This window comes from Nanorana parkeri, unplaced genomic scaffold, assembly GCF_000935625.1.
Source record: "Nanorana parkeri isolate BGI_ZX_2015 unplaced genomic scaffold, ASM93562v1 scaffold30, whole genome shotgun sequence".
Classification (NCBI taxonomy): domain Eukaryota; kingdom Metazoa; phylum Chordata; class Amphibia; order Anura; family Dicroglossidae; genus Nanorana; species Nanorana parkeri.
This window is the reverse complement of record NW_017306298.1, coordinates 1,403,726-1,428,566: the sequence shown is the minus strand read 5'-3', so window position 1 is coordinate 1,428,566 and position 24,841 is coordinate 1,403,726. Positions and strand designations below refer to the sequence as shown.

The window sequence follows — 24,841 nt, the reverse complement described above, 5'->3', positions numbered from 1 at the left end:
TATATATATATATATATATATGAGTGTATATGTGTGTTTGTGTGTGTTTAGTGGAAACTAACGTTACACACACAATAGACAAGCTATTTTGTACTCATTTTATTATTCCCTCTTGCAGGGATAAAAAAAACTTTGGCATCTTCATTAACCAGCTTCCAAACTCATCTGTTTAGTGAACAGTTGTGTCCACTCCTGGACATTGGGTATTAATGCAGTGAACACAGTCCGGTAGCCAAACAATCCATATGTCTGAACAGATGACTCTGTCTCCATACTGTGTTGGGACACAGACCCACTATTTGGTTTTGCCTTCTTAAATAGAGGGAAATCTGATGTTTGGTTTAGAATACATGGCATCTGTGCCAGCGAATTACTTCATAGCCAGTCATTTCTAAAAAAAACATGTTAACTATAACAGATATTATGCCATTAAATAGGTAATTGTCTAAGAAAAAAAAATCACCAACAGACCTTTTATTCATCCATCTATATGTTTTTTTAAAGTAACAATCACCTTGCGAGTAAAATGTATTTTGATGCACCATAGGTCTAGGTTCAAATCTGTTTCAGTGTTTTATTGCTTCTTATATCAAAATCCGATCATCTTGTAATGTCTATGACCTGCTTATTGTTTGCAATTCTTTCAACCTTGTACACAATGTGATTGCTGCATTTTGGAATGGATTTTCATTTTTTTAAAGATCAAATCCAACCTAAACAACAACCATTTTACAGTCTTGAATAGTAGAGTTTTTTTTGATCTCTTAATATAACATGGAAAAGCTGCTGTCTGTAAAATGAAAAACTTTAAGAACAAAAAACTGAAGCAAGTACACCGGCTATATTGTTGGAACACTTCTTTAAGCAACCCTACCTCCTTTCACTGTTAATTAATCAGGAAATGCCGCCGCTGTTTTAGCAGCAACATTTCCTGTTGAAGAGACCAGCCACCCCAGCCAGCTAGCTGTGCTCTTGGTGACCAGTTTCATCAATCCCTAGTACTGCAGGGAGCATCTTTATGACATAGCACTGTGGACCCCTCCTTCCTGCACCCCTTGAGGAAGAACATCCAGAAGCCAGGTGAATCTGGACTTGAAGGAGGACTTTCCTAACAGGATCAAGGTTATTAAAAAGGGGGGAGTGGTTCTATACTGAGACGCCACAGGTGAAGCGGATCCCGACAATTATGTCTGGATCCACCCAGCAGCGTGATTGACAGTTGGCTCTGCCTATCTAGAGGCAGAGCCAGCTGTACCCGTCCGCTCCCCCGTCCGTTCCGCCAGTCAGCGCTGGCAGATCGGAGTGGGGAGGGGGAGGGGGGATTTCAGCCCTTCCCTTGTCTCGGCAAGGAGCCGTGACAGGATCGAGAGGTGAGCAAACGCCGGTTTATGTTCGCTCACCTCCCGATCTACTGAGCCGACCTGTGACAGTCTCATTGTCACAGGTCGGCTAGAACTATGAGGTGAGTGAAAAGCACTCACCTCATAGTACTCCTTTAAATACTATTTTTGCAAGCTGTGCGATTACTATGCATGTCCATTATGTCCTGTACCAAAGAGATTAAAAATATAAGTGTAGCATTCATTATGATATCAGTACAGGAAATGTTGTGTAAAGTCACATAAGCACAAGCATAAAAGAAACATTACTTAAAAATAGATTCAAACCCCATGGCCCACAGTAGTGGGCCAGACTGCTTGATTCTTGAAAGCTCCAAAGTTATTAATTTACCCAACAGGCAAACAAACAATGAAAACAATAGCTGCCTCAGAATGTATCTTGAAAAAATGAGACAGGCAGGCATGACGAAAATGTCCACACCATTGTCTGCAAATATCTCCATGGACTTAGAAAGTGACAGCTCTGTGTGCCGAGCCTGGCGGCCAGTCAATAACAACACCTACATCAAAAATGGAGAGGGACTGTGGAAAGTTTCCTTACACTGAAATATACTTGGACGTGTATTCACTTTAGTGATTACTAAAGCACCCAGCCATTAATATTTTAAGAAATGAATATTTAAACATTTCAAATGGAATAATGAAAATAACACATTAAATAGAACCTCATTAGCCTCCCCAGAGAAAGGCTGCGGCATGGCTGATTCACCTCCAGTTTTCATTACTCTATTAATTCCCAGGGTAGGTGCTGCTGAGTAATACCCTTGGAACTGAATAGGCCACTTGAGGTGTGTTTACTTATACAGCCAACTGTACATTATTTCATGGAAGAAACCCACTCTATGAGTAGCTTACATCGAGTGAAGGATCAGCTAAAGTAGAACTCTGGACTAATCAATAAGCGGAATATTCCTGTACCTGTGATGTCTGCATTCCACATTATTTGTACAAGCATCACAGACACAGGAAGTGGGTTTTTTTAGCAGAAAGACAGACAGTAATAAAACATTGCCAGATAAATAACCCTTCCTCACGTTGCTAAAAATGGGTTTATGTTCTCATTAAAGAGATTTACCGTGACTTCATGCCCTGACATGGATATACAGTATATCCATATGTGGGGTTGCAAACATGATGTTGATGCAAACATGATCACTGCATTTGAATCCACATAATTATTTTTTTATGCTTTAAATATTCACTGTTAGGATTCTCTATAGCCCTCATAAAGGAAGCACTCTATACCCCCCAAAATGTGTTGCTTTGTTGCCTTTGGACCTCTATGATGAAGCAAATATTTTTAGACTCCTAAAGCTTTGGTGCTTTGCCCATTTTTCCCCTGCAACTTTCCCCAATAAAAACCTGACTTTCTCACTCTATCCAAACTAAAAAATGTTTTGGGCTACAGATACGCATTAAGGGCTAATACATAATATCATGAGTAAACTATGACTAAGGCAGGATCACTATCATAATATAGATGAATAAGGAATACAATCATGGCCAGTATAATGTCATCATTGGACCTTTATAAATAGACAATGGCCCTTTAAGGTATGACATTTTCTGAGATGGAAAAGAAAAAACAACAACTCCATAGCAGGCAGCACAAGAATATTGGTCCATAGAACCAGGCTGACCTTTGTGTTATAGCACCCCAGAAAACGTATTTCGCACTGTTCACAGATGTGACTCACGTTGCCCTGGTTTACAGCATCTCAGCATCCATAAAGGCTATAGGTTAACATAAGTTTAAACTTGAGCCTGTGACTTCTCATTCATCGTGCACCACTCCAATGTGACAAGATGCTGCAGTTATTTTTAGACTAAGTAACTTCTACAAAAGAAATTCTAATGATACTGTCCGATGGCAGAAGAAAACACAATGACATTTTCAGACATAAAATTTTAGTATAATATTAATAACAAGGATTACAGGTCTCGGGGATCACCGTCAGGCAATGTGTGCCTAACGTGTCCAATTTTAGATAAAATTATTTAGGCCAAATCACTAGCAAAGACCCAAGATGAAAAAAATTGATTCTTGACAGCTAGGGGAAGTATCTATCATTAGTACTCAACAGCAAGTTCACATATTGGATGGATTGGAGAAGGTCTGATCCCCTGTCTAGTTGTTGAAGGTCTTTTTAGATTTTTTATATTTATAACTTTATATTTTGATGTATTTGTATTGTTTTGGGTTTGTTAATGTCTTTTACCATGTCTACTGATAAATGCTTATTTAAATATCGTATCTTCTAGGCCTAATGAACCATTAAACCCCCAACACATGATGGCTACTGAGATTTTTTTTACTGTGGCAAATATATATTTATTGGACTTAATAAATATCTATGGCAATCTCATCCTTAAAACTCTTTCTATGCACCAGTACTACAGTAACCTTGCTTGGTCTCACCAGCTTGTAGAGATCTGCCTCTATCCCAATTTGGAGAGTTACTTTTTAGTTTGAAGTCCAGTACTGCTCCAACTATTTAAGCTCTGTATTTGTTAAAGGTTTCCTTGGTCCCAGCAGGAAGACAAATTTGCATAGTGTATTGCTTAATTAGACAGGCTTCTACTTTAAAGGGGTACTCATTGAAAAATTTCCCCTTGCTCTTCTTCTGGTGACAACTCTACATTTTCGATTAACCCATTACTTTGTCTGAGTGGTTACAAAGACAATTTAAGTGACACTAAACTCAGGAGGTAAATCTTGCAAAAATGCATTCAAGTATCTTTAACTATTAACAATACTGTATCTTTTTTGTGTATCACTCGGGTGTAGCTCCTCAAATCACCTCTGAATTGGTGTTGGCTGACACTGTCCTTCCTTCTGGAGGGTGGCTACTTTTGTTCCCCATGGTCCAAGGCAAAAAAAACCCCTATAGAGCATGGCCCAATGTGCTCCAATAGTTAAAAACAAAATCCTTCCCGATCCCATGTGGCAATCAGTCCCTGTCCCTGTATCAACAATCTCTGGTGTTATTACTCATAAATGCTGATATCCAGTTACATTTTGTGCATTTAGGAATGCATCCAAATTTTTAAACAATTAGCTAGCTAGAACTGTTTCGTGAGGTAGTCCATTCCTCATTTTTAAAGCTCTTACTGTTAAGAAGCCTTAACAGACACAAAGACTTTGTCCTTTGCAATAAAACTGAAAAAAAATGGGAGGACATATACTAGCGTCCTCCCATGACCCAAAGCTCAGTATATCGCTACAGCTCCCGGTAAACTGAGAACGCCGCAGCTGGGACGGATCCTGACAATGCTGTTGAGATCCACGCAGCAGCGTGAGTGACAGCTGGTTCTGCCTATCTAGAGGCAGAGCCAGCTGCACCCACTCCCTCCCTCGCCCGTTCCTCTAGTCAGGGCTGGAGGATCGGAGTGGGGAGGGGTGGAATCCCTGCAGGGAGCCGTGCCTTACAGTCACTGCTCTCTGCAGCGGGATGATCGAGAAGTGAGCGAGCGACGGTATGTGTTCGCTTACTTCCCGATCTATAGAGCCCTCGGCTCAAACTATGAGGATGAGTGAAAATCACTCACCTCATAGTTCTTCTTTAAGGATCGCAAATACCTACATTTTTGTTTCAATCTTTAGTTGCTTTACCTATATATTCTTTACATTTGTATTTCCTATAAAAACCCCTTGACAGATACAAGGCTATTACCTAGCTTATTCATCCACTATTGAATACAGTTTAGACATGGCTGGAAAAGCCATTTATGCTAATGAACACCAAGCTCAAAATATTATCCCAGTGATAAAGGCCTGGAATAGCAGTACATGACAATCCATTAAATATCTTTTTGATTTGATTTGGGTGGATGTTGGTAGGTTGAATCACTCTTTTCTTGGGGGCCTCCTGCAGCTTAATCTTTAAACCTGAGTTTTTCAGCTCCATCCACCTGTCAAAGTCCATAAGAGTCATAGATATATATCTAATTTTTCCTGTTGAATATTTTATTTATTTCATATCTCAGAGTATACAGTAGAGTCTATGGAGGGGCAGTGAGGCAAGAATGTGCAGATCTCATGCATGCAATTATACTGACTGCCAAAAATTGGACCTTTCACATATATATGTACTTATAGTACAATGACATGAAATTGCTGGGAAAGAATTTGCTGTGCTGTTGAGGATTTAGTTTGATGTGTATACTTATGCAGTCAGTTTTGTGTTTTTTAATTGTAATTAATTTGAGACCTGTTGTCACATTGACATTAAAGAGTCTATTTAAAGAGGCCAGCAATAGCAGCTGTGTTTGCTTTCACTTTGTCGACCCATCCTGAAAGTAGGTTGTTTAAACCCTCGGGCTACCAGAGAGGTTGCAGAGGCACGGCCACGTGACGCTCCGGGTGGGAAGGGGTTAAACAACATGAGCATCTGCTGCTAGTGCAGTATATGGAGGGCTGTCTAGTGTCTGAGCCTGGGACCACATGTTCGGCTGTCCTCCCATCCTGCCCTCTCCCCCAATTATCTATTAACATCCAGGGCTGTGCACATGTTCTCAGGGGCTCTTTAACAGGCTTCTAGGAAAAATCAGGGCAAGTACACAGCAGGGCTCTGGGAACACAGTAATGCAGAGTATAGGGAGGCAATAGCCTTTCCGTCTGCCTAATGGCAGTTTACTTACTGGCTTAGTGTCGTACCAGCCTTGTTAAATATGCAACTCTTTAATAATTCTTTACAAGGCTTAAAGCCGAAGTAAACCAAAAAATGTAAAAACTGCATGCAGGCAGGCTCTATTTTACAGAAGATACATGAAATGTCTCTTCCGCAATAAAACAAACTTACCTGCCTGTTCACAATCTTCTTTAACATGTACACTGAGCTGTGCATGTAGATGTGAGAAATAATTAGCTGTATATAGTGATTTGAACAGATCCTTGTTTCTAAACAATATCCTAGTTTTAACTACATTGGGATTCTATTCAGTAGAAAAGTGGTCTGATATCCAAGGCTTGCCATGCACAGGCAATCCTTCATCCAACATAACGAAATGTGATGATCCTAAAAGATTGTAACACACTGGCCTGCGATGCAATGTGATGTCACAAATGCTCAAGTGCTTCTTCCGGATGTCCAATTTTCAGATTCATGACATGTTGTTGACCAGGGTCGCTTCTGTACTGATACAGCACCTACTTTGTTGTTGACCAGAAATCTAATGGACTGAGTCAAGCGGCTTTGGGCTTGCGTTGATAAGCATGCAGCTTGCTTTCTGGTGAATTCTCTTTTTAAGATCAGTTTGAGATGCTTCTCAGATAATTGACAAGTGCATTTACCTGCAGTGAACCTCCTTCTGACTTGCATTTGACCTCTTTCTTGAATAAGCCTAACTGTGATGGGACAGAATCACTGTCAGATTTTGTATCGCTGTCTTTGCTCCTGTTAGGGAGATTTACCCTCTGAAATTGTGCTAATCACCAATGTCATGGGGTATAAAAGTGAGGGAAAATCCAAAATGTTGAGTTGCCAGCACAGGAATAGAATGTAAATCTTTCAATGGGGACACTTGTTCCCGTGATATCTGTCTAAGAGGGGATATTTCCTCACGTTGGAAAGATAACCTCTCAATTCCTGTGCTCTGCAGGATAAAAAGTAAGGAGAAGTGTCCCTATTGACACACAGATGGCACATATAAAATGACAAGGGTTTAAAGTTGGCCAATCCTATGCACAATTTGCATGTGGGTGTTGCTGTCAGCACCCTTTCAGCCAGATTTCCTTGATCAGCTGAAGCAGCCAGTTGGAAAATCTTCGAATGCAAAGAGTAGGTAGCCAATGGGCGGCTACCATCAGAATACAGTGAAGACAGCGGGAGATTCCTCGATCAGCGCTCCTAAGCATTGATGGAGGAATTTGTTATATTTTCTTAATTCAGCCTGCAAGTTGAACAAAGAAAATATTGCAGTGTATAGGCAGCCTTACTCTCTCCTACTATATGCAAAAGTAAAAAAAATATATATATATATTTTGGCAGATACAGTTTAATATTTGCTTTCTACTGATATCTTATAGAGCACTGTTAAAGGAGGGCATTATCCATGTTTCATATTAACCATATTCTACCTTGCTTAACAGGTACATTAGCATTAGTAGAAGGTGATGAATGGTGCTACATCTAGTCAAAGGAAGTTCTCCATAGGAATTACTTTTATTTATTGGCAGGAACTGAGCATGTATTTGTGCACTTCTATCCCAACCTCTTGTAACTTGTTTCAGGGCTCACAAACACATCTGTATATGCCATATGAGCATCCCCAAATACAGACTGCCTGTGTTCAAAATTGTGCATATGGCTCTGTACACCACTGTGTGTATATCTGATTATAACTGTGCAGCGCCGCAGCTATTCATTGATTTGAATAGGTTGCTTGGATGCAGGTGTATACTTTACCTCTAACTTCTGGGAGAAAAAATAAAATATGCCCACAATATAAGGGTGTGACCGTTTGCTGCTGTGTGCAGGAGGCCTTAAAAGTGCAGTTGTCAACAGATAAGAAGGAAAAATAAAGGGCTCGGGGGCCACATTGTTCTGTGTCCCTTATAGGAGCATTAAAAACAAAGTGTGAGGGTGGTGTGAAAAGCCTATGATCGAAGGGCTATGCTGCCAGAAGAGCTGAAACCAAGAGGTTATAGAGAATCCTAGGTCCTGGTAGTATGCCTGCACAGCAGCTTGTAGCAGCAGCAGCACATCATTTTGCAGCTGTGCATGCATGCACAATTTTTAACTTGCAGCTTCATAGTGTTTACATTAAAAAAAAGGTCTGCTTTAACTGTGCGTAAGCAGTACCTTGAAAATGTTAATATTACTCTTCAATTCCTCCTGAAAATAAGAGGGCACTTCTTGTGCCTTGAGCCTCATAGCTGTATGTCTACAGTGCAACAACATCTAAGGCACTGCTGCACCTGTCTCATGAGATTTGGTGATGTCACTACTTTGTTGCTTGCTGGAGAGGAATCTTTACTGCATGCGTCTGCTTCTGCTTCATTCATTCATTCTGTGTATCAGTGTGTTCTGCACCTTTCCTGCTGCTTTTTGAATATACCCATCAGATCACCAGTCATAAGGTTGATGGCTCTGACATGAGGAAGCCAAGCCCTGCTCTTCTACCAAGATGTCACCCTCCACACATAGACACAGTGCAGAACAAGGCATGGTAACTGAGTAAAAGGGAAAAGATTATTCTAACCTCCATAGTAGAGATCCCATTTAGGGCCTTCAACAAAGCTACTTGGAACTACTTTGATGCTTGCTGGTGTGGTCTTTTAAAACTAAAAAGGCCACACCACTACAGGCTACTCAAAAAGTTGAATAAACCCCAAATTAATAATTTTATACAAGCACACAATTACTTTCACATGCATATTTAGTTTTTTTACATACTGTAACCTGTTTTGTTTTCAGTTAAACACCTTGTTCTGGGGAGACCATTGTGGTTAGATATAACGGCAGGAACCTCATCCCTGCAGCAGGCTCCAGGTGCTGATGGTATATCTGAATACCGAGCCATTATAATAGATAAAGCTCTGACCCTTTATGGTAAAGTTGGGATTTTCCAGTTCCTACACATGCCTATTGGCCCATTGATACGATGGGCTGTCTCAATGGCCAATAAACATGTACAGGGGGTGTGAGGGAGCTGGCAAGCCTCAACGCTAGGAGGAAATGTGTGAGCTTTTCCTGGAATATGGAAGTGAAGGCCTGGCAGAATGGCCAGGCACTTGGACGTAAGTGGAAGCAACTCTTAGTGCTTGTTATTTATACCTGAAGGTCTTTTTTTGTTTTTACATGACAGATTTGTGTTACATATTAAGGGGAAAAAAACAAATTCTTGGTATTGATATATTCCGCATACCACTGCGCCATGAAAAATGTATTAACAAAAATGTATATAAAACCAGTGTTCGTAATCTGAAAACCTCTAAAGCCATCAAACGAGTAAAATAACTTACAATACATTTTTTTTTCAGTACAGGTTACTGTACTTACATGAAAAATAGCCTGAGAGCAAAAAGAAAACTGTGATTGGTGCACTGCATTCTAGAGACAGAGCTAAATGTTAGCACACACTCCGGCACAACTGACAGCCCCTGCCAAGAAAAGCACTCTCCCCGAGACAGAAGGGTTATCTAGGTCAGGCCTAAAACGTTTTTGTATAGGAGAGCAAGTAAAGAAAAAGCACTTTTAGCCCCTCTTGCTATAATATAAGGCTCAAATCCCAGACAAATAAACCAGATTCTTATTCCATCAAACACAATACAGCATCTTAGTATGTCAGACACATGATGGTGTAAAGAGATGAGCACAAAGCCTTGACGTGCCATAGAAATACAATTTTGCTTAACGTCGGACAACAACTGCCGAAGTCACGCAGCACTGAAAACTGCCAAATAATAAAAAAAATATGAATTGTAATCTTCCCAGGGAAGAGAGTGATTTTTATTGCGTCAATGAAAAACATTAAGAGCCAATTTGCATTGTTGAATTTGAAAGTTACATGTCTGTTTTCTTTTTAGTTGTAGTGTGTTGGGATGCCAAAATAAGTCAATAATGTTCACACAAAAAGGAAACACACATTGATGCATGACAACGCACCTGTCCAAGGCTACAAAATGGTGCACTTCTATGCAAATGCATAGATCCCATTGAGCCATAAAGTTTTAAATCATCTCTCAATACATGTTTGCTGACAAATGCAGTATAAACATATTATAATTACGCCTTTCTGGACTTGTCATCACTTTTTACAATGGTAAGCCACTGCCCTGCAATACGCAGCATGCTGTGTGCACTCTTTCAGTTATCGGCTGCCTATTAGGTATGTGGCAGACATGCACAGACCTTGATACTGGCAGGATCTCCAGGTAAGACACTTTGCAACCGGTTAAAAAAAAAAAATGATTTGCTTAAGAAAACTGCAAAACTGCAGGTCATAATGTTGAACATACTAAAAATAGATTTAGGGTTACCATACACTTTAAATGATTGCGTATATGGGTTTGTTGCATCATTTAAACAGCTATATAGGGTGGGTATCTTTAGATTCAGCACTGAAGGAAACCCTTTAAAGCTGGCCAACCACAGGCTGAACAAAAGAAATCTATGTGTGTATGGCCAGCTTTACACTCAGCTCACCTCCAAATATGACACTGGATAAAGAGGCCAAGTGCATTCCTGACCATCATCCATATTTCAGAGGAGCCAGTACTTCAGTCTGGGTTGTCTGAACAATAGATGACAGGCATGCATTGCCCAGGAAAACAGAAGCGTATCTGAGCTCACCTGGATGAGATGTTCTGGCACCGTAATGAAACACACAGACAGAGATGACCGCAGGAGACCTCGCAGGGCATACAGAAATCTGGTCAGGCTGTGGACGTGGTGTGGGCGTTCATCGCTGCAGATGTCATCACCCCAAAGCACTGATCCCAGAGACTGGATTCCAATTCGCAGAATGTTCTTTTCTCCTCTCTGCTGGTAGAAAATGATACATCTCATTTAAATAGTAATACACAGGCATATATCATGAATAAAGGTACACTGCACATCACAACTATACTACTGTCTTTCTTCTCTGTATTTTGCCAAATCATTTGACTCTTGATTTTGAAGTACCTGGCCAAACTGAAATGGCCCGCGATTGCAATACGTGTGAAAATTACTATTTGTTTAGAGATTTATACAGTAGACTTGGCAAACATTCATAAAGTGCATTGAAGCAACTGCAGCTAGGAAAATAAACTTGAAAATATGGTCTGGCTGTAAAGCCAAGAATGCTTATATGTCGTGATGCCCAAACCACCGACCTATGCTCACTTGAAGAGCTACAATGGCTGAAGGATCTTTGGCATCCAACAATTCTGGTAGTGTCAGGTGTCTGCTTCCCCTCTGTGCTCTGTGGTTTAATCTGATGCCCCCTGTGACTACTGGACATAGTTTTTAGCATGGAAGTGGGCATCAGGTGACTCTTCAAAAGAGAAAGATCGATAGTGTGGGCAATGGTATTAAGTCTTATATTTACCATAAAAGAAGCAGTGTTGAGACCTTTTAGATACTATGGTGATAATCTTAACATACTGTATTACTCAACGTGTGGAAAAATATATAAATTCCTCAGTCAAACTACATTAAGGATAACTTCAGACAGGTGGCAGGCTACACCGCCCCCCTGAAAAGCAATCCTTTCTGGATTGCCTTTTCAGAGGGCATCAGAGCCTGGTGTTCACAAGGCGACACTGCCACCTCCTAAATGCGTTTTTTACCCGCAGTGGGGGTTTTCAATTGCAATACTGCATGGCACCTGCCAAATTTGCCACACCTGGAATGTAAAGTATTCTGGCCGCCATATGTATACAGGGCTGAGAGGCCGCAATTTTACCTTTTAGGTGGGCAGGTGGGTGTGGAAAAAAAAACAAAAACATGGATAACCTCCTATGAGGCCTGAGGCCTAAAACTAAATAAATATTTTAAGGAAGTGAAGAGGACGGAAATTCCAGCTGCCGTAAGGTAAGCTTTAGTTAGAAAAGAAAATTAATCACCGCATTCCGGGCTGCAGCAGCTTTTCTTGTGGAGCCCGTGATGAGCCACACTTGTGTAGTATACACATTTCACACTGTTAGATCATCCCCTTGATAAAACAAACATTAAATCATTCATCAACTGGAGGCAGTCGTAATTTTAAAGTCCATCTCTGGGCAATTTTTGCCTGAAGGTGGGCTTTAATGATCAAACAACTGCCCAGAGTTCTGCTTTAAAGACAATATATTCTTTTTATCCCCTAAATGCACAGTAGAATACATATGTGTGATCTGACTATCCTGAAAAAGTATGCAATTCTTTTCAGCCAATTTTCTAATCCATACAGCCCTGTCAGACATCATCTTAACATCCTGCTCATTTACTTTTCTCCACTGCAAAGCAATAAAGCTTGGTCTAGGCCAGCATTTCTCGACCAAGGTGCCATGACACCCTGGGGGGCCTTCTGACTTTCTCAGGGGTGCCTCAAAATTTTGTGATAATGGGACTCTGATGTGAAGCCAGGACTAAAGGCTCCTCATGTGAAAAGAGAGGGCTACTGATGTAAAGGGGGGACACTAATTTGAAAGGGGGGATTCTGATTTTCGGATGTGAAGGGGTGACTTTGATGTAAAGGGGGTCCTCCTCTTAAAATACATTACAATTTAGACTGGGGTGCCTCGAGATTTTTTTAAATAATTTTAAAGGGTGCTGCGACTTATAAAATGGTTGAGAAATGCTGGTCTAGGCAGTATTACTCCACACTGAGTCTTGCCATTGAGGATTAGGTCAGATGACCCACTTTTGCAGCATCTGTACATTGTGCAGCTAAAGTCAACATAGTCTCCAGTCAAACTGAATGAATACCCTGTTAAGACTGACAATCGCTTACAAAACTGCCGTGGGTCATGTGACCCAGAACTGGAGTGCCACAGGTTCTTATAGATTTGTTGATGCCCACTGTAATGCATCCTAACTTTTTAAAGTGGAGCTTAACTTTGAGTTTCTGGAGGGGGGCTACTTTTGTTCCCCATGGTCCCTGTGTGTTTTGAAAGTAGCCACCGCTCCAAGCTCGCTCCTGTGATTGACTACAATCTCACTTTTAGGTTATTAATTTGCATTGAGATTGTAGTCCACCATGAGAGAGAGCTTGGAGCGATGGCACAGGGACCATGGGGAACATAAGTAGTCACCCTCCAGAAGGAAGGACTGTGTCAGCACCAATTCAGAGATGATTGGAGGATCTACAGCTGAGTGATACAAATACATTTTTGCTAATCGTTAAGGTACTTGAATGCATTTTTAAGATTTAACTCCTGAGCTTACTGTCACTTTAAGAAACCTAAATGAGATTTAGTAATAAAATTCACTATTAAATAGAAGCTGCCCACAGAAAATTAGGTTGCGTTGGCATTTTCCCTAGTGCAGGATAAAAAAAGAAATGCTGGAATTAGGCTAACTTTCCAACAGGAGCCAATAAGGATGTCTTGGCTTAGACAACCTTAGTACTTCTATGTTACACTAGTTCCAATAATAAGTCCACGGGGCACTATTAAGCCTTTCCAAAACACATATGTCCACATTCTGAGTCTAAACTGTAAAATGGAATGTAAAACCTGAACATTATACAAAGATGACCTTGTAATTAGGAAAAAAAAGGTGAAAAGTTTGACTTTATAAAAAAAAGCAATCAGCCATAGCTGACAGGTGTGTGACTACTGGTGTCTGCTATGTGGTGTGATGGACAGAAGCTGATCACTATCACACGTCTCGCTCGGGTTGTGCTATCACATAGCCAAGAAATGTGTTATAGAGGCCCTGCAGTGATAGGGTGCCGATCCAGCCTCCCAATCAGCCGCCGCTGTCAATTTCAGCTAATCCCTCGCCCCAAGCAAGAGCATAATAAGGACTCACAAGTTACACTCTTAGTAAGGAACACCGCATACTTTTCAGGGTTAAAAGGTTGGTGTGAATGAATAAGCAACATGCAGTAATGCTAAGTCACCATTCCCAGCTCCAACTATCCCGTTGGGGGTTGCGTGCTTGTCTTTTTTTTTAATGTGCATGATGAAAACTAAAAACTGTTTGTTTTTTATTAGATGTCTTTGCTTGCTATGATAAATTCCCCTCATTGAATTATTTTTAATGAATGCATAACTGCATCAATTGTTGTAGTTTATTATCTAGAGCAATATATAAAACATTTGCTAGCGTGGGAAGTCTTTGTCATCGCTAACATCTTTGTGACTCATTGGCGATTGTTCTCACTTGTCTTCACTGAGCCTGAGCCAGATCCACAAGTCAACCGAGCCAGTGTGGGTGCGTGATTCGGAAGACAGCAGGCAGACCTCTCATTCATCTAAGTAAATAAATAAAGGGTAGCAGAACTGAAATCCTTAGAGAAAACTCTGCCTAGGTTTTTGGTCATGTGATGGCGGGAGACTGGAACAGCATTTTCTCCAGTAAAGTTCATTATTTCAACTTAGCTATTACTTTCTACACAGCAAGAGTGTTAGCACAGCTCTAAAGTATGTAAACTAACAATATATGCCAGACAAGTTCTTGTGTGATTGGGAGGACCCCTAATCCGAGGGCAATCCTATTGAGAGGATGTCAAGTCAGAACGAAGCTACGTCGCTGCCAGGAGCTAACACCGGACTGGTCAATAGTGAAGGTGAAGTTTAGTGGTCGCTTGGCAGAGGTTGTGACCCTGTGTACAGCCTATGGATCTTCATCCAACAAAGTCTTTACGTCACTTTTTTGCCTGATGAAAGGACCCTGCGAAGTCTGGAAATGTTTTCTTTTCTTGATATGCTGAATGAACGTCATTAAAGAAGAACTCCAGGATTTTGAAACGTTAACCCTTGCAGAGGGGCTCCAAATTGCAAGGGTTTTCAAAATCCTGGAGTTCTGCTTTAAAGGAGTTGTTGGATTAAGACCCAAACGTGTGCTGGTGACATATTTTCTTCCTGGATTCTTGGATTCATGCAGGGCTATGCGCAAGTTACTCCAACACCCGGGAGAAAAAAGAGGTATATTGGTTAGGGGTGCTGTGGGATATCTACATGATGCCTGTGCACAGCCTGGCCATGGAATTCTCCAGGCACAAAGATACATTGCACTTTACCATATTATTTAAAAACGTTGTAGGATTGGATTCAGTTTAAGGTAACATTTGAGCATATGTCCACTTTAGCTAGGGACCATTCGCACACCCTGCAATGCAATAATATGCATTGATACAGTGCGGTGCCATTCATTTAGAATAGCATCCCAATGCACCATCACAATGGATGTGTCCTCTGTGCACTGCTTAGGAAATAAATGCAGCCTGCATTATTTTTTCATGCTTTGAGGTGCATTACAGCTCATTAAGTTAGTCTTACTAAAAAATATACCACCAAATCCAGCCATACAAGCAACACTTAGGGAATTACAACCACTGACGTTAATTTTATAGTTTCATTATAATTAAATTTCTATTTAATCTGCCTATGAGTCTGTTCCGGAACCATTACCCTCCCTACAGCGTACACACAAGCAAATAGCACATGCATCCTGTTTTCTCTCACTTGTAATAAATGCTGCTTGGCTCTGAGAATCTGTACAGCACATTTCATAATTCAGAAGCCCTTTCCCTGCTTCATTCTCCAATTCAGCTTAATTCCATTCAAAACCCTACTACAGGCAAAGAACTAAATGCACATTTGAAGTACAAATGCATGAACTATATTACATGCCACTGGATTTGTAATTCTGTTCAGCCAGTCTCTTGTGATTCAGACATCCCTTGCAGACAGCACAATCAAGTCATGGACCTCCCTATAGCCTACAGTTAAGCAATTGTGCCTGGTTCAAGCCTATATCTGGGCAAAGATACTGCAAGGCACAGATGTACCTCAACCCTCTACTTCTGAAAGCAATAGCCTCATTGGCTCCTAGTGCTTATTCATCCTTTTTAGAGTGAGTGCTGCTGCGCAGGGGATTAGAGGAGGCTGATCATGTTGGATTTATGTATTTATACTAGCTTGGTGTAAAATCAGATTTCAAAACTGAATTATTTTTTCTCTTTTTGTACCTATCTGGAGTTCAGCTTTCATGCAGAGGTGGCAAAGCCATTACCAAAGTCTTTATATTATGAATAGAATACTACTGAGAGACTTTGGTTTAAACTAGAGGCACAGTTTAACATACATGGGCTGAATACATAACATACTCTATTAACATACATGGGCTGAATACACAAGGCAGTGCAAGGAACGGAGAGGATATGCAAGGTAGAATAATGCAAAACAAGAAATCAGATTTTCATTACAAAAGATGTACACACGATTGCTGATCTCCTTGACTAACACCCAACGCTTTAAGGACCTATGTATAGCCATGCCCATACAGTCATTAGGTCTCTTTTTTCCTAGCCGGCATGCATTTAAAATAACTGACTTCAATAATAATAAAGCAATGGTTGAATGTCAAAAGTGAATGAAGCCTTTTGGTATCAGAGCATACAACAGCCAGCAGATCAAGAGTCCACCGCAGCAGGGAAACGGTTAAGTCTCAGGAGTGACAGCACGCACCTGAGACTCATTAAAGGACCTTTAAAAATGAGTCAGAGATGTGGCGCGGTGCAGTGAAGGAGGACTCAGTTGTCCCTGCTGTGGTTAAAAAAAATAATAACAATAAAATAAAAAGGCTGCAGATGGAAAAGCGGGCCCTGGGAGATCGTGGGAAGCCAAAGAGAAGCAGACAAGCTGAGGTGCCAGGAGAGTACGCTCTGTGAGTCTGGCACTATTTCGGGATCAAGCAGTCGACAAGCAGAGACCACACTGGATTTGGAGTGATGGTTTTTCTATACACGCTGCTGCGGGGAGGAGGGACGGGGCTGAAAAAGCACACACTGCAAATATTTACTTCTACAATTTGTTTATGATTGTGAACTGCTATAAGCTGTACAAAGAAGTAACACAATTGTCCCTCCACACCGGAAAACTCTGCACCGCTCAAAATGAATCCCAATGGCTGTACATATCTCAAATGTAGGATGCTCCTATCAAAATGCTAAAAACATTTAAAAGAATCCCCAAACAACCCCTCCATTAGTTTGTCAATGAGCAGATGGACCAGTTGAAAAAGGACTTACCATTATAGATTAGGCTGGGCTTGATGCGAACCCACTTTGGTGTCCGAGCCCGCTCAAAACTCTGGCCGCGACCCCCTCCTCATGACACAATCAGTGTTGGCAGTTGCAGCAAGGGTGTTTCCTGTCCTTTTGTGATTTACAGCTGCGGGGCAGGGAATGCACCTACCCACAGCTGACAGGGTCGGATCCAGGTGTTGGAGGTCAGAGTTTTGAGCAGGCTTGTGCGAACTGGATTCACACCAATAGAATAAGAAATAATCTCCTGATCTCCTTGACTAACACCCAACGCTTTAAGACAAAATGGAATGGACGCCGACACTCCAATGGCAAATCAAGTACGTCTATTTATTGGCGTACATGCTGCATAGCAAAATACACTTAGTGCAACGTTACAGGGTCACACAGGATCCCCTTCATCAGGCAGAAACAAGTGGCGGGTAGGCATCCATCGACAACCGCACTTTACATTTATGGAACAGCGGCTCTGAGTGCGGTGGGTATATGGACTGTATCTGTATTCACACCAAGACCAGCCTCATCACTACTCACCATTAGAGATGTGCGTGGGCTTGGTGTGAGCCGAGTATGCTCACCCTGCACCTACACATAACAAAGAGGCCGATTGGGACGGGAGGGGAATGTGTTGCTGACAGTTTTGCACAACCTTGGATGAACTCAGTTCGCACCAAGCCCACCTACATACCTACTTACAATGGCCGCGACCCCCTCCCACTGACCCAGTGTCTGCAGTTGCAGTAGGGGTGTTTCCTGTTCTTTTGTGATGAATAGCTGCAGGGTGGGAAATGCGCCTCCACACAACTGATTGGGCCGGGAGGTATTGGGGAGTTTTAGGCGGGCTTGGATGAACTTGGATGGAGACAGCATGCGTCCAAGTGCAGGCACCCGAACCTATACAGATGTAGATCCTGGAGGCTTCCCAGTTCTTGGCTTTTGTTACAAAAGTCAGACACAGTTCAGTCCCTGGTGCAGCCTCTCACCTTGTGACTTGCTGGAACAGAAAAGTGCCTTCCCAAAAATGTTGTCATAAGGTTGAACGTGCACAACCGTCTAAAATGTATTAGTATGCTGCACCATTAACAGTACCCTCCACATACTTTTGGCCATATAGTAGGTGTGATGGCCAGGTATCTACAAATATTTAGCCATATGATGTACATCAAAGATAAAGAACTTGTTTCCCCCACTGATCTACTAGTATTGTCATCACAACAAACACATGATGTTCATATTAGGACAGAAAACCTTGTGGTGTACACAAAGACTGAGGTGCTTTTCTACTGTGAAACTCATCGAGTCTGTTATACTATCTACTAGGAATGCACCGATACTGGTTTTTCTGTACCGATATTTTTTTTCCGGTACTCGCTGACACAGATACCGGTGGTATCATGGCCTGGCTAATCAGGAAGCCGCCCAGCTTCCTGATTGCCTGGGAAGCCGGTGTTCTATCGAAACCATCATAAAGGGTTAACAAGTACTCTGTATAAGTCTTTAAAGTGCTTTACAAATATGAGAAATAAATAAATACAGATAAATATGTTTATGTCTTTGAAAAATCAATCTTCATTCAGCAATCTGTGGGAGGCACAACATTGCCACAAATGCACTTTTGCCATCTGCAGTGATAAACTCCAAACCATAAGTCACAAGCTGCAATATATTTTCTATAAAATTATACATGTTAAGTTGAGCATGACATTGGGAGCTCCGCTTGTGATCTTTGTCTCTGGCTCTACACGTCCGGTATCCTCCTGATCTTCAGTTGACTTCTCATTTAGAGGAGCACAACTTTGCACACTGAACTGTGGGAAATGTTATGACATGCCTATTGCCATAGTTACCACAGTAAGCGGGGAGCGGTTCCTGTCAGGGACCAATTTACTTCTCCAGAGGGGCACTGCCACCAAAGGCAAAGCCTGCAATGCCCACGAGTCTTCGCAGACTGAAATCTGAGCAGAGCAAGCTAAATGAACAGAAATTCCACACTGCCAAGGCAACTGGCAAAAGAGGATAAACATGCCAGATGGCAAAATACAAAGCAGATTAGATACAATATATTTAATGATTGCTATATCAAAGGGTGGTGGAACTGACATTCACCAAAGGATAGTCACTGTTGTTTTTAGTTGCCGTTATTAGTGCATATCTACCATTTAGGTCTAGCCTGATCTCGCCTATTGAAAACGGCAGAGATGCGCTGATAAGGATGGCTATGCCTCTGGAGTATGTGGATTATGTTGAATGAAAGGCTTAACCACCCCTAAGGCGTTTCAGAACTGTGACCTCTGAGCCAGTGATGTAGGTTTCCTGTAACAATATGAGGATTATGTGTTTTAAGGTAATCAAATACAAGGGAATTTTTTACCTTAGTATTCAATCTGCAAGCATTCCAGAACAGCAAATTAAAGCAGACCTTTACTCCAAAATGGTGATTTAAACACATACTCTTTGAAGAGTACATGGGAATCTGGAACCTCCAGCTGCTGATCATGTGACTAATGTAGAAGTACCTTGACCTATGCTAAAACGTCTTGCTGGTATTCCTTTTTATTACAAATGTCAGCATTGCATTGGGGTTTAATTTTAAGTTTAGTTTCAAACAGAGTGGGAAAAGGATAGGACCCCTGTCAAGTTTTTGGTGAGTGGCCCCATTGGAGAGATTTCCCCTCACTTCCAGTAGAGAAAGGAAATTATGGGAAATGTTTTCAGTTGGGACATTGACTGCAACAAACGTATAAAGATGTCACCAGCACATCAAAATCCTTTGAGGATCACAGTGTTTATTTATTGAAGACTTGTCATACAAACAAGCGCTTTTGGGGCCGCACAGAGTCCCTTCATCGGGCTTAGCATTGACGATGCTAAGCCTGATGAAGGGAGTCTGTGTGGCCCCTGAAAGCGATTGTTTGTATGTCAATAATCTTCAATAAATGAACACTTTGTGATCCTCAAAGGATTTTGGTGTGCTGGTGACATCTTTATACGTTTGCTGATATTGGTGGTGCCATCCGCAGTCACTACGAGCACCCTCCCACTACACGGGACATTTGGTAAGGAGTGCGACAAAGAAGTTATATATTGACTGCAACAAAACACTTATTTTCTGGGGGAAAAAGGTTAACATACCTTTTTGTTTATTGTCATGTGACAATTTCTCTAAAACAGTACAGACTAATGATTTCAGGACAGTGGTGGAGCGCCTGAGCCAGGTTCCAGCTGCAACTGCTGCGACCCTGGTAGTTGCCAAGAATCAGCACTGGTATCTGAACTGATATCTGTGCATCCCTAGTGTTTTTGCTGGCTAGCTGGTAAGTGTGCTGGGAAAATGTTGTGTTCAGTTTGTTATGTGCAAAGCCCTTCCATTTGCACCTTACTTTATAAAGCTAGTTATACATTGATTGGTGATGCTGCCATTTTTGTTTAGCTTGTGATTTATTATTACTGTCTGTGTTTTCCTGTCCTGGTGACCACAACTCCCCTCAATTGTTTTTCTTCAGTCACAGAGATAGAAGTGAAGTGTCACCTCACAACAATAAACTTTAGTCTTTCTAAGTCTCTTCAAAACCAACATAAAACATTTTGGCTGGAGATGGACTTTCTAACCCCTTTTAGTGTCAGTGCAGAATCTGTGCATAGATGCCATAGCTGGAACTAGCGTGAGCTCAGTAACAGACTTAAAGCCATCAGAATCCACTCATGATCAGCCAGTATGGTTGAGGCTTGTGTCTGTGTTACCTCCTTCCTTCTCCACCCTTTATCTTCGGTGGAATGACTGGGACCAGCATATACTATGCCATGCAACTACTTGGGTCATAAACCAGTCTGGCCTAGCACAGCAAGTTTAGCTAGTACTGGTGGCATGTGATTGTGCTGGTAACATTTTTGAATGATCAGGATACCTGCAGAATATCAGGGCTGAATGGTGCACAGCAGAGCACAGCATACTTGCACATTATGGCACACTTACCTCCTTGTATGACACAAAGAAGAACACATTTATTTTTAAAGTATATATAACAATGCAGGACACCTGCCACTGTTTGTGGTAGGTTGCCCGAATAAGTTCAATCATTACTGCACTAAAATCCAGTTGAAATTGCTGGAACACTGACATGATCTAGCCAAACATGGTAAAATCTAATTTTTACTGATGTTTATTAGCCCCAGTCTGTTTAGCACAATGATAGTCAACTTACTTGATAGGAAGGGGAGGGGTCAAATGTGGGCCCTGACGTCTACAAAAGTCAACACATAGTGTGCAGTTAATGTAATGCTACAGAAAGCTGTCAAGAGACTGTAGACATACTAAAGGAGATGGTCAAATACTACAGGCATGCTACAGGAGATGTTCAACTACTACTGGAATGCTGCAATAGATGGTAAAATGTCTGGGGATACTACAGGAGATGATCAAAGACTACGCGTATGCTATAGGAGATGGCCAAAGGCTACAGGCATGCCACGGAAGCTAGTCAAAGACTATGGACATGCTACAGGAGATGGTCAAACACTACGAGCATGCTACAGGAGATGGTCAAAGACTACAGGCATGCTACAGGAGAAGATCAATGACTACGGACATGCTACAGGCCATATTTAGAGACTGGAAACATTCTATAGGAATTGTCGAAGACTGATTACATGCTTCAGAAGACAGTAATACACAAGGCTGCTAAAAATCACTGCCATTACAGCTTTACAAATTAATACTTCCACATTTGTGCTCCATACAGCCCCCTTAAAAAATGACTTGTGCCACATTTGAACCTTCTCCATTGTAAAAGTTTTGAGGATAAAGAAGAACCTAAAAAGAAAAAGGGATGGACATCACAGAAAAAAACAAGATAGCCTGAAAGCAATGAAACCAAACCATTTTACTACTGGATTCCAGTCTGATGAACAGCTTTCCTTTACTAGCTTGAGTGAGCACATACTGTAGGTAAGGAAAACCTGGATTACTTTTTACAGGGCTCTGAGTGCTGCAGATTGGACACCAGGGGTTTAGACACTTATAACCTAATACCCCAAAGTCAGACAATCGCACACAAAATAGGGTCTATTTTGGGTGGAATTTTACCAGTATGTTTTAAATGTAAAATAAAATCTAAGGGTTGTGACTAAAACTGCACTAATATGGGGAAAACATACATGCTTTAAGCAATAATTATGTCTAGTGGAAACGGAACACAGAACCCCAGTGCTGCTAGGCCACAGTGCTAGCCAGTAGGCCACCGTGTTGTTCAATAAACAAATCACACTTGCATGTGTTTTGACCTCATTCCTCCACTATGAATCTAGTTTACATTCCCTCTCTTCAGACACCATGTGCAGTTAATCAGCCATTAATAGAAATATTGTGGTTAAGCATATTTTAGAAATATGGTTGAGTGCGTTCACACTGTCTTGTCATGTCCACTGAGAACGCATTACGTATTAACATTTCAGCTACCTGGCCATGATCTCCCTGTTTGCATTATCGGTGCTTAGAAACAGCTTGTGCACTGTTCCTTTTTCCAAGATCTTTTTGGAGGTCCCCCCCGAGAGATGGATCAGCACAATTAGTTACATGATGACAGGCCAGATAGTAAAGGTGCTAAGTACCTGGGGATTGGATCCATCAAACCCTCCCTGGTGAATTACTCGCTGGATAGAATGCAGGAGCTGGCTGTAGTCACAGGTCATCTTGCTTGAAGAGCTAGAGGGGAAAGAGAGAATCGAATCACAAATAAAAACAACTCCAATAATCCACCTGTTTTTACCATTTTACTCCATTTCTCAGTAATTGTAAAAGTCTCCATGAATAGGTTGATGGTAAGTCATAATATACCACAGCAGTATAATTAAAGTAGTACTACCCCTTGTATTAAAAGCAAGCTCTCTATTTAAATGCATATAATACGTTCAAATTCAATTACTTTTCTAGAGCTCCTTTGAAATACCTTTATTATATTTATACAGCTTGTTTTTCAGGGTGCAATGCATCCCCCTAACTTCCAGAGCACATTATCTACTCCATGCTCCCCAGCAGGACTACATGTCCATTTAACAGTTACATGAGTGCATGGACATGTGGGATGACCCAACAGAGTTGCTCGGCTGTCCATGAACTGTCAATCAAAGGATCAAGTGAGCGGGATGATGGGAGATCACAAATTCCATTAATCTCTTGCCTCTCTGTAATGTGGGAGCACAGAGCCTTGAAACAGATCCACATAGTCACAGGGGGTGTGGGGTTAGTGCATTTAGTGCATACACTGGGGTGGCTCCATAAAGAGCCAGCTAGTGAGAGGAGCCACTTTAGAGGTCAGGGGGTGCTAAAAAAAAAAAAAGGAAGAAAAAAAGAATCAATTGCTTCAAGGTAGAAACACTGAACAAAATGAATGAAGAGATAAGATAACATGTAAGTGGCTATGTGGTAAATAATTTGATGAATTGGGTTTCATGACACTTAATACAAAAAACTAAAAAACTGTCTTTATTGTTAAAACTGAGGTTCAGTCAGCTTACAAAAAGACCATGCATACTAAGGGTGCACTTTTTGTTTAGTCTCGGGGGATATAACAAAGAGAACTACTTCCCTTGGTGCTCACTGCCCCAGCAGATGGCATGCTTCCCCACAATAGTGAGGGAGCGGACACATGACCAGAGAAGAGGAGTGACAATGTGGGACCAGTCAGGAAATCCAGGAACCAGATGGATGCCAGAATGCACACATTTTCCAAGGGATTCTTCTGGCAAAAAGCATAGATGGGGGTATTTTAAATGCACCTGTGTGCATGAGCCCTATGTGTGTTGGGGAGTCATTATGATCAATCATGATGATTGATAACTCACGCCAATGCACACATGCAGGAAAAACAAAAAAAGACCCGTGCTATAGCCAGGAATGTTCTGTGAATTGTGGTGCACCGTGTGGCCAAAATGCAAAGGTTCCATTAATATGTGCATTATGGGCCCGTTCAAACTGAATAGGCTGCCTTAGCATATCACGCATCAAGGCACATCTATCAACACACTAAAGCACTTAAAGGTAAATGTTTAGATGCACAACAACTCGTAAGGGCCAACCTTGGATTTTAATCATTCCTTCTCTAATATGTATCCTATCTAATAAAAGGCTAGAAGACTTAATTATACAGTTCTATACAACATATTAAAAATGCATATTGATAATAACCTCTTTCCAAAGTGACTTCAGAAGTTAATGACGATTAACTCCAGAGTGTGAAAGTTAATGCCATCAATAACCAATACTGAAACATCTGAAAACAAGTGTGTGGAGTCTCTTGACTCTATGGAAAGCACATTGCTGTGGGAGGTGATGTCTACACAGCGGGTGTAGCAGAAAAGAAAGGGTTATAGGTGAAGGTGTAGGAAACTTCGATGACTTAATTATATCAAGCCTGCCTCACAATGGAGCATGTAATGAATCCGCCATTGCATTTAAATAGTAATCACAGATAATTAACACATAGTTAATGAGCTGCTATCCCAAGTACACCTGATCATTATACCTCTGAGCCCATAGTTTGTCACCGCTGAGAGCAGACTTAAAATAAATGATAAACGAACTCACTGTAGTTTGTGTACGCATGCTACATACATATTCACGGGCACAGCACACTTGTGTTCCACAAAGGAAAACAAATTTAAAACATCACAACTCCCGCATGCATTTCATTGGATATACACTTTTATAAAATTACTATAAATAATTAAATAGACATTTAAAATTAATTAAAAAATAAAAT

The 24,841-nt window shown here is 41.2% G+C and overlaps 1 protein-coding gene across 3 annotated transcripts in view; it reads right to left on the bottom strand.

Moving 5' to 3' along the window:
- The window catches only part of ELP4 (elongator acetyltransferase complex subunit 4), a 200,922-nt gene that overhangs the window by 103,816 nt on the left and 72,265 nt on the right, over nt 1–24,841 (bottom strand). The window contains exons 6-7 of one of the 3 annotated variants that reach the window (XM_018567806.1): nt 22,692–22,785; nt 10,697–10,888 (exon numbers count right to left, since the gene is read on the bottom strand). In XM_018567806.1, the coding sequence (XP_018423308.1) occupies nt 10,697–10,888; nt 22,692–22,785 (286 nt within the window). The remainder of the gene's footprint in view (nt 1–10,696; nt 10,889–22,691; nt 22,786–24,841) is intronic. The other 2 variants (XM_018567811.1, XM_018567818.1) reach the window with 2 other exon arrangements.